We start from the raw sequence: 10,561 nt of genomic DNA, 5'->3' as shown, positions 1-10,561 counted from the left end.
CAAAAACAGAGTTTTACCCACTTGGTAATATGCAATCTCAGGTCATTCAACAGATAGTGCATTTTCTGAAGTCATTATCTTTGCACACACCCCTTTTTCTTTGCGCACACACACACTCACCCCTCCCTCACTCCACTTTCTTTGCGCACACACACACCCCGCTCCCTCCACTCATCCCTCACTTTGTGCACACACCACTTTGTGCACACACCACTCCCTCCACTCATCCCTCACTCCATTTTCTTTGCACGCACACACACACCCCTCCCTCACTCCACCCACTCGAGACCATACAAGCTAAGAAATATGGTAGAGAGCACCCCAGCGGAGACTTGAACCCCGGTCCCAGAGGTGTGAGACGACAGTGCTAACCACTATGCCACCAGGCTGTTGTTTAAATAAACCTAAGTAAAACTTGGCAATGAAAAATGCTATTAAAAAAAGTCAGATAGCAACCATGCAGTAAGAACTTTTTCCAGATATTTACACAGTGTTTCATTTGGTCAAATTTTATTTTTGGGCAATTTAAATAAAAAAAAATTAGTTGAATTGACCAAATGCTAAGAAATATGGTAGAGAGCACCCTTGATGCTAAACTGCAAAAAGAAAACCATCTTTCTGATCAAGCGAATGAAACGCGCAAGAGCTTAAGTAGGTGGCGCATGACTAAACTATTCGACCATAATGTCAGACTTTTGGGTCACATCCAACTGTACATGTGCACGCTTCAGGTAAAACAGAACAATCCCATTCCATCACAGCATAACCTGCATTTATTTACAGTACGGAGAATGTCAGAGGAACATTATGAACATCAGACTCACCTGCATACGGAGGATGGCTTATGAACATATCGCTGCAGATGAAAAATAAAATGGCAGATTCAGCAACAGACATCTGTCCATTTTCACACCAACCACACACTCCACCAGACTCTGCTGAATGCCGATTTTATTATATTTACAGCAATGATTCTCAATACTGCATAGATTCATTTAAAAATGCATCACAAACTTCCATATGATTGTATATTGGCAATTCACAGTCTATTACCATCAGTGCCATTTTTGTTCCGGAATGATGAGTTTTTGTCCTGCTCTGAGCATTACTGTCACACATTTCCCTGCCCCCCGACGACGCGAGTGCAGCAGGCACTATAAGCTCACAAAAAGCAAATCCGTTAAGCCACTGACCTGCACCTGACAAGCCGCAAAAATGGCAAGGTACCTGTTACCCAGCTCAGATAGCTGACACGATTCATGAAAAACTAAGAGGACCAGGCTTGCATTACTATTGGACTAACTTAACCAAACACACAAACCATGTAAACATCCAAATAAAATAACATACTCTTTCTTAAACCACCACACAAAATACTTCCTAGTTTTATTGGCCGGCTTCAAGAGTCAGTTTGTAAAACCTGAGAACTTCCTGTCATCCTGTTTCCTTGTCTGTGTGAACAGTGGTTCCCTGGGTACCAGTATGACTATCGGCAGGAAGTGGAAGAGGACGCCGTTTACGCTAACCCCCATGAAATCCATGGGGGGGGGGGGGGGGGGGGTATGGGCGGGGCCAGAGGCAGAGACGCCTCAGTGATGCTTAAGAGTGACACCCACACCTGCAGTCAACCCATGTCTCACCACGCAGAGCAAAGGGCAGGTCCCTGCTCAGGACCGTTTGGGCTTGTCCCCACCCTCCTGAGGTGCCAACCACAGGGACAGCAGGATGACAAGGTGACACACGTGGAGGGCAGCTGAGCTGTACACCGTGGACGGATATGTGTTCCAGCATAGCTCGATCAGCCCCAGGATCAGGACCCTGGAAAGACAGAGGTAACAGTCAGGACAAGGTGACCTTGAGCTCCCCCTGAATGGAAACCAGTGTCGACGGGGGGGGGGGGGGGGCTACCTAAGCAGGTGGGCCAGCTTCTTCACCCCCCCACTCCACAGTAGGTAGGGCAGGGTGTGGAAATACCACACGTAGAACTGATAGTGCAGCGAGCGGCTGAAGCACATGCCAATGAAGTTGGACGTGAACAGGATGCTGATGATCTGTGATTGGCTGTTAAGGTCACATGGTACACTATACATCCAGTTAAGCAGCTAGAAAATCAACCACAAGGCTGCTGAGAATGAGGCACTCTACCACAAGGGTCAAGAAACAGGATATGGTCAGGACTCAGCTTCTGAGGCTGTGTCCTCTTGGACGGGTCCTTCAGCAGCGCCATGATGCTCTCTCCAGGCCTGAAAGAGCAGTGGATGGATTCATTTGACCATTTTCAAGGGTTTAGGGCTGTTTAGGTTGAGGGGGTTGCCTTTAGATTTCCAGCCGCAGTACCTTTTCCACCTGAGGAGTGCAAACAGCACCAGGGTCAGCAGGTGCACCCCCAGCAGGCTGAGGTGGAAATAGCGGCTCAGGAAGATCTCCTCTGGGAGGAAGCGCCAGTTGACGGTCCACCTAAAGAGGAATTGGCGTCCCAAGTCGAAGGCGCGGCTGATGTAGCCCACGGGGTTCGCAAGGAGGAACGGCAGGCCGAGCAGCAACTGTGGGACACAAAGGCCACCTTCAGCCCAGGCTCCTCACCACTCCTAACCCTAAGACACTGAGTCATTGTCTGAAAGCTGCCAGATGCCAGAAGGGCCTGCTGTTGCACCTTTGTATCAACCTGAACAGCTGCAATACATTGATTTACTTTTATAAATTAGGAACTGTTGCTTTCGGACAAGTTTCAGCTACAAAACAGTACTTTAAACACACAACAGTAATAAACCACCAACAGTAGTATTAAAAGGTGTGCTTTTAGATTATGATTCATTTAAGCACTAAGGAAACGAAAGTCTGTTGGTCCATCTAGTTCCTGGATACAACTATGGGCAATATATTTCTAATGAAAATATATAACAAGTTAACACGTGGTGGATGTAAGGTCACAAGTAGGTCACCTGTATAGTGGCACAGAGGCTCAGTCGGGGAAGGGTGCCCTGCCAGCCAAACTCCCAGAGGAGAAGGAAGAGGAGCCCCGGAGCGAAGAGGAGCACGTTCATCTTCACCGACACGGCCAGACTGCAGGTGGGGCCAAGAGGGTGGTCATGTCACGCACACATGCGGAACCTGTCATGTGACCTGAGCAAGGCAACAAAAAGGCAAGGCCGATCTTTCAAAAGGAGCGGGACTGTGGTTCCATTAACACCCAGACTCGCCTGTAGAAAGCGCAGCCCATGGTCCAGTGGCCTTCCAGGAAGAGGTTGGTGGCACCGAACAGCAGCATCATGGCCACCGGATCGTTGAAGAGCCGCAAAACGTAGATGGAGTGGATGCGGTAGGAGGCACAGCACACGAAGAAGAAGACGTAGGGAGGGACCTGGATCCAGCCACCAAAGACCGGTCACTAAAGCACAGCCACCAAAATGTACGACACCACTATCCAGGCTTAATCAGAATACACTTTGGATTAAAAGGCAGGTCCCAGAAGAGAAATGCTGTTGTACCATTTAAAATCATTACCCTGAACTGTATCTCCAGTCACATGCACCTGCTTTGCTGGATAAAAGCGTATATTTCTCTGCCAGCCATGGTGCCATGCTCACCCTCTGGGTTCGGTGGTAGATACGGAAGACCAGCAGCAAAGTGACTAAGTAAAAAGCAGCAAACAGGTACTGCCCCATCCGGATATTCAGCCCGTGGCCAGTTATGTAGTACAGAGCCGTGAAGATGTATACAAAACCAGCTGGGTACCTGTGCGCAAAAAGACAAACGGGAGATTGAAGGCAAATAGCCTCCAGCGGTCGACCACCTTTTAAGACTGGTCAGAGGTACAATGCTCTTCGGATGGTACTCACACCAAAGGGCCGGTGCCTCCTTTAAGTAGGGTATAGTCGTAGGTGCCATTGATGACTCCTTCCACCTCTTCCATGTACGCTTTCCAGTCGATCTCTGTGTCTGACAGAAGATACGCGAATGAATGACTTCATTAGCTCAGATCGAGCCGTTATCGCTCGCTCCAAAAAACGCGTTTACATGATTACTTATCTTACGTTCAACAACCGAACTACAAACGCACACAGTTTCCTGACTTGAAAGCACGGCTCTTTACATCAATGATACCTCCGAAAAACAGGTCCGAGAGACCACACGTAACTCTTTTATTAACTTGAGGTGCAGACAGTTATCTTTTAATTTGCCGCAATTTTAAACTAAGTAGCAGAGGACCGACAACCCGCAGCAAACAAGCCTGTTATTAAAATGCACACAGCCAGAAAGTCCGTTTCACCTATCACCAGTTAGTAACAGTGATGTTGTCTACGTTAACTTACACGCGACTTTTTGAATCACCCATATGTTGATGCCGATTTCGAAAAGCCAAAGCACAGCAGTCACCAGAAACGTATACTCCGCTTTGAATAAGACCATATGCTTCTCCTGCCAAAGAGTGCGCAGCGTGCCCCACACCCGAGACGGCGGACCTACAGACTTCTTTCTCCCACCCGATGCCATTGCTACCCAAGCACACAGGCCGTGACACGTGTGACTAACAAGCCGGTCACATGACCAGGGATAACCGCCGAAGGACCTTTCCCCTTCCGGCCGAGAGCAGCACTTCCGGGGGAGGGAATGTCACCCGAAGCTTTTTAAAGAAGTAAATACCAAGAAACACACAGATAATGTACATTTAAACCATCGGCATTAGCGATATAAATTAAGATTTAGATTTTCAAAATGCGTTCTAAAATTGTACTAGATATTTTAGTCTGAAGATAACCAAAAACCTTAACATCGAGTAGCCGAACTAGCCAGCTAGCGTGTTACATTCTTAGGAAATGTCGTTTGTAAGGAAACCTTAACAAAATGCTGCATGAATACTAATCTGTTGCTTTTTTGGCTGTTATTGGGTTATATGGAATCTAGATATCTCCAATCAAGTTAAAATTTATAATTATTAGACATTTTGACATCTACCCAACTATAACTGCTCTCGTTTATTTCAATTTGCATAAAAAAAATAACAGTGTTTTACACAATGTAACATAATCCATTTCCATTGGCACATATGACAGTAATGTGTAATGTTCGATTATCTGATGTAGAAGACAACAAAAGTAAAACCGAAATGTACCTTCACTGCCCAAGTTTCATGGTTTATAATTATGTTACGCTTGAAGATTACGAACGTCCAACTTTCTACAATAAAGCAGGCATTTTGTAGGTCATTCACAGTTTAATTTAAATCCACGAGGCTTACATGTCGCCGTTTTAAATGACTTTACACACGCGCTCATAAATGTAAATGATAAAAAAAACAAGTACATTTGCAGCTTTAATAAAATAAAATAAATCACCATTACAGATCATCCACTAAAGCATTCCTGTAAGTCAGAATTGCAAAACTAACTCTGTCTTGCCCGTTTCCAATACCCCGGTGTGTGAAGATGAATGACTTTCCGCTGAAAACGGTGGAAGTGGTATGCCTTGGCACCAGCGTGGCTTTGTCAGGACTCTTCTATTTCCTGTACAGGAAGAAACGGAAAACGGTGAACAGACTCAAGGTTTGTGTTCTGCTTTAGCCGCACTTGAAATCTGCGTAAGAATTAAAACATCATACATTCTTACATAATATAAATCGTGTGGATGTTAAGGAGTATATGTGTTCCTGTGTGTGAAAAAATTCTGGCTGCTTTTCTGCACTGAGAGCATGTTGCCATGAAACCGATTTGAAGCAAACATAAATGACAGAGAAGAGGCCGAATGGTTTAAACTGCGATTCTGTCTGCATGGCTTCCAGGAAGCACCTCGACTATCTCTGGACAAAAGTCTCGCTAGCATTTTAAATGCCACCCCTGGGAAATGTCTCCAGTATGTAATCATCCAAGGTGAGCAGCCTCCTCCGTGCTCCTGGCCGGCCGCCTCACTGCAGGTCTCTGTCCGGCTTCTCTAAACAATGGTGTGGAGCGCCGTGTTCGGAATTAACCTCCCTGACCTGCCTCTCTCCTTACCGCCCTTCCACTGTGGTGCCCAGGGAGGGTGCAGCCAGTGGGGGAGCCACTCCGCAGTCAGTTCCAGGAGGGCAGCATTGGCGTGGTACAGAAGCTGGTTCTCAGGGAGCACAAACTGGTGTGGAACAGCCTGGCCCGTACATGGTATGGACCGGGACCGGGCCAAGTCCAGTTCTGTCATGCTGATGTTGCTGGTGGTATGCAAATTCACATTCACACATTTAAGAGACACTCGCCCCAAAGCGACTTATGGTGAGGAAAGTAGCACATTGCAAACATTCATGCCGTCAAGGAGTCAACTAGGCAGCAAGTGCAGCAAGGCTGAGCTTCCAGTGAATGCCCAGTTACAGTACAGTATTTAGGCTGAGCTTCCAGTGAATGCTCAGGTACAGTACAGTAATTAGGCTGAGCTTCCAGTGAATGCCTAGTTACAGTACAGTATTTAGGCTGAGCTTCCAGTGAATGCTCAGGTACAGTACAGTATTTATGCTGAGCTTCCAGTGAATGCCCAGTTACAGTACAGTATTTAGGCTGAGCTTCCAGTGAATGCTCAGGTACAGTACAGTATTCAGGCTGAGCTTCCAGTGAATGCTCAGGTACAGTACAGTATTTATGCTGAGCTTCCAGTGAATGCTCAGGTACAAGTGTAAGCAGTTCTGGAGCAAGAGCTCCCCAACAACCACACAACTGCACATAAAACTATTAACAAAGTGAGAACCTAATAAGACTACTCAACAGCCAGTAAGTGCAAAAGCATTCAAAGAATAATCAGGATAGTATAGGGATTCATGGAACAGATGGGTTTTAAGTTGATTCATCAAAGTAGAGAGGAAGTCAGATGAGTGGACATTGTTCAGTAGCTCATTCCACCATCGAGGAACCACACAAAAGAAGCATCGTTGGTTTGCTTACCGAAGGAGGTGGGATGAGACATAGATCTTGAGGAGCCTTTTGACAGAGATTGGTGCCTGTCCTTTGATGGACATGTAAGCCAGCACCATGCTGAACTTGAACATGATGTGAGCAGCATTAGGGTGCCAGTGAAGAGAGACAAGAAAGGGGTATAACATGAGAAGGTTTAGGCTGACAGAATGTCCCAGTGTATATTCAGTGTATTTGCTATCTATTCCTTCTAGGTGTTATTGCTGGAGATCTCCTGCAGGATGGTTCTTGTCTCTTACTTACACCTCTTTTTGGCCCATAGGACAGATAGCGAGCGGATCCTGCATCAGCGTGTCAACACGGTGCCCTTTAACCTCGTGGGCTCGGACGAGGCGGCCGTCCGTGTGCTCTGTCCACTGGAGGCCTCAGGCCTGGACATGGAAATCGTCCACGAGAAGTTCCACCAGGCCAGCTACGGCTTCACGGACATCATCGGCCAGTACCTGAGTGGGGAGAAGCCCAAGGGCCAACTGGAGATGGAGGAGATGGTGAAAGTAGGGGCCACGCTGACGGGCGTGGGCGAGCTCTTCCTCGACACGGACTGCACGCTTAAGCTGCGGCCACCCGCGGATGGGTCTGAGTTCTTCCTCACGCCGGTCGATTTCGAGACGATGCAGGCAGCGCAGGCGGGCCAGGCGTGGATGTGGCGGGCACTGGGTCTGGCGTGCCTGCTGGCTGGCGTTGCGGTACTCCTCTGGGCCGCCCGGCGCCACTACCGCCACCTACAGGCCCGGCGGGAGCAGGAGCGTCTGCGGCGGGAGTTCGACGACCTGGGCGAGGGCGACGAGCTGCCCGACAACGCCTGCGTGATCTGCATGAGCAGGGCGCGCAGCTGCGTGCTGCTGGACTGCGGACATGTCTGCTGCTGTTTCCAGTGCTCCCAGGTCCTGCTGCAGCCCATCTGCCCCATCTGCAGGCAGCACATAAACAGGGTGGTTCCCCTCTACCAGGCCTGAGCTCCTGAGAGCTCCTACACCACCTATACGTAAGAATGTCAAAGTCTAACATTAAAGAGCTTCCGCCAAACCCAGCTTCTGGATGCCTCTCTACCTGACTGGGGCCCTAAACTCGCAGCCATAGTCCAAGCCCCCCCCTGCCCCCAACAGCTGAGCTCAGTTATACACTAAACTAGAATCCCATTCTCCTCTGACCTCCCCATCACGATGCCCATCAGGGTGCCCGCCAGCCCCCTGCTGGGGAGCCCCTTACTCCAGCCTGGTATGGGCTGGTATCCAGCCTGGTGTCTGAAGCGTAAATTGAGCCTTTCTGTTTGTTGCGGTGTGATTATATTCACAGAGGAAATGCGTATCGTCACTGTGTGTATCTTCTTAATGCTGCTAATTAGCACCTTAATTTCATCAGCTGCTGGTTCATAAATGCAGTGTAAATATACTGGCTTAAAACTGTGTGGTCTCCTTCCCCACCCCCATATTACTTTGTGATTTTTGATGTCCTTTAGGTGTGTGTGTTTTTGGGTGGGGGGGTACTCTGTATGCTCGCTGCACTGGCCGCTGATGTGGCAGAACCTGTGGGAATGTACATAGGCCACGAGCAGAGTCACACATGCAAGCCAGGAGAATTTAAAACGCACAAAAGCAGTTATCTACTTCCAAACAGGAAGTGGCACTGTCAGAATCCTTCTCTGCTTCCAAACAGGAAGTGGCACTGTCAAAAAATAAGTAAAGGTGATTACGTACGAAGGCACAGAGATCTCCGTTATTCTTTTGTTTAAACAATTTGACAATTTTTCAGGTACAATCAGGAAGGTGTGTAACGTGTAGTATATGTTTGCACTTTAGGTGCCTTTGCTGTTATATGAACAAGAATCTCTTATTAGCATTCATGCAGTTCACATGCATGTCACATGTGTGTTCTGGGTTGTTATGGATAGTGTTTTCAGTGAGAGATAAACAGTATTCTGTTTCAGTCTGTGACAGCAGACACTGTAATGGAATGGAAAAAAATGGTGGGGGGGGCAGCACAGCAGGTGGGACTCTCGGTGCTATAAATCCTCAGTGGGTGGGGTCGACCTGACAGAATCCTTCAGGCATTTCAGAAACAGCTGCGAGGTTCAGGGAGGACTTCGCGTGACAACTGCTTTTCTGTGCCATGAGGGGGCGCTCAGAGCAGTCCCTCTATCCAATGACATGCAGCTCAGATCCTCAGGCATGGCTCGCGGCTTTGCAGTAGGCCAGGGTTCCTAGACTTTGGTCCTGGAGGGCCAGCCTCCAACACGTCTGCTCAACCTGCCAATAAGCTGGAGAGCTGCGTGAGGTGTGCTTAAGCGTGGAGAGCTGCTGGCCATCTGGGTGAGCCTAGCGGCCAGGGCTAATATCGAGACATTCCTAACGTGATTACTTGTGAATTTTTCCCTAAATTAACTGCTGAGATATGCTAGCATGAGGAAAACATGCATGTATTACATCACCGGACAGTGCCAGAATTTGTCCACCAGGTGGCAGAGTGGAACCAAGGAAGGCTGCAGTTTTTCTACAGCGTTTGTTAAAATAGCTTGAAATGTTGAAGGAACGTGGGGACTGCATGCCTGTCTTCCTCCCAACACGGTTTTCAGCTCTAACAAAAATCTTCACAGGCAAATGCAAAGTGAAGCTGCTTCACCCAACAGGACTGGACCCAGATCGGGCCTCAGATCTCGATTGTTCTTCCATATAAAGCAATTCATAAGAAACAAAATTTATACAGATGGTTATTTTAAAGGGGAAAAAAAATCAGGTTAAGGACCTCGCTGAAGTATATCACAGCAAGACTTAATGATCTGAAACCGAATCCTTCTGATACCACAACCATTCCTTTAACTCATTCTGGACTGTTGGGTTCCTGTAGATCAGCCTGTTCTGGTTGACCCGTGTCTGATCAGAAGCACGCATGTTTAAATATGTGCAGCTCGCCGGAGGTGACGGAAAGCAAAAATCACGTCAACCTCCACTAATTATCACAGTCACCTAGGTGGGATGGAGGAGGGTGTACCTGCGTGACCCAGTTACCATGGGAACATGACTGCAGCCCCTGCCTCACGTGCCGAATCTGTCACACGAGGTTCCAACCCAGCTAATGAGAATGCAGACCCTGACAGAAAAAGCATCGTTCTTCCAGACATCCACACCTACCAGCACTCTGTCCCCTGGTCAACAGTAAAACACGCAACTTGTTGATCTAGTTTGTTGCTATGGGAACCGATCTCTCCCCCACTCCTCTGTAAAGGCTGTAGGTTTCTGGGCTTGAATTTTTTTTAAATAATTTCCTATACGAACTGGCTTGTTGTGGTTGAACAGAAGCAACTGGCCAGTTGCAGGCATGGTTAACGTTGCTATTTAATATATCAAAGTCTATATTTTGTCTAATATATTATATACACACAGTGGCTAGATTATTAGGTAATGCAAACAGCCAATCATGAAGCTGCAAACTGTATACATGCAAAACACAAAGCAGGATTTTTTTTTATTAACTAGATAAGCCAAATTTAAGGATTGTCCAATATCAGTGTCACAAACTTCTCCTCCTATTGGACAGTTTTCATGTTTGTCTTAAGTTACCCAGTTAATTGGGAAACGCTGCTTTGTGAAATACCCCCCCCCCCCCCTCCCCAGGTTAATTGGTTCGCTCAC

At 47.6% G+C, this 10,561-nt stretch overlaps 2 protein-coding genes across 3 annotated transcripts; one reads left to right on the top strand and one right to left on the bottom strand.

Moving 5' to 3' along the window:
• Positions 1 to 750: 750 nt before the first annotated feature.
• alg3 (ALG3 alpha-1,3- mannosyltransferase) lies at positions 751 to 6,011 on the bottom strand. 2 transcript variants are annotated; one of them, XM_072704213.1, is made up of 10 exons: positions 5,991 to 6,011; positions 5,390 to 5,504; positions 3,840 to 3,939; positions 3,588 to 3,735; positions 3,207 to 3,361; positions 2,943 to 3,069; positions 2,338 to 2,543; positions 2,171 to 2,243; positions 1,909 to 2,054; positions 751 to 1,818 (listed from the first exon to the last, which is right to left on the bottom strand). In XM_072704213.1, the coding sequence occupies exons 3-10, from the start codon at positions 3,911 to 3,913 to the stop codon at positions 1,668 to 1,670; spliced, it is 1,080 nt and encodes a 359-aa protein (XP_072560314.1). In that variant the 5' UTR covers positions 3,914 to 3,939; positions 5,390 to 5,504; positions 5,991 to 6,011; the 3' UTR covers positions 751 to 1,667. The 2 variants fall into 2 exon arrangements, with proteins under 2 accessions (XP_072560314.1, XP_072560313.1); XM_072704212.1 differs by lacking the exons at positions 5,390 to 5,504; positions 5,991 to 6,011 and adding an exon at positions 4,314 to 4,494.
• Positions 4,538 to 8,636, top strand: mul2 (mitochondrial E3 ubiquitin protein ligase 2). The gene is made up of 5 exons (XM_023818517.2): positions 4,538 to 4,636; positions 5,411 to 5,543; positions 5,780 to 5,867; positions 6,014 to 6,134; positions 7,195 to 8,636. The coding sequence occupies exons 1-5, from the start codon at positions 4,545 to 4,547 to the stop codon at positions 7,886 to 7,888; spliced, it is 1,128 nt and encodes a 375-aa protein (XP_023674285.1). The 5' UTR covers positions 4,538 to 4,544; the 3' UTR covers positions 7,889 to 8,636.
• Positions 8,637 to 10,561: the final 1,925 nt, after the last annotated feature.

This window comes from Paramormyrops kingsleyae, chromosome 21 (genome assembly GCF_048594095.1).
Source record: "Paramormyrops kingsleyae isolate MSU_618 chromosome 21, PKINGS_0.4, whole genome shotgun sequence".
Classification (NCBI taxonomy): domain Eukaryota; kingdom Metazoa; phylum Chordata; class Actinopteri; order Osteoglossiformes; family Mormyridae; genus Paramormyrops; species Paramormyrops kingsleyae.
Note: the sequence above shows the minus strand (reverse complement) of the source record. Positions and strands in the feature narration are given on the sequence as shown.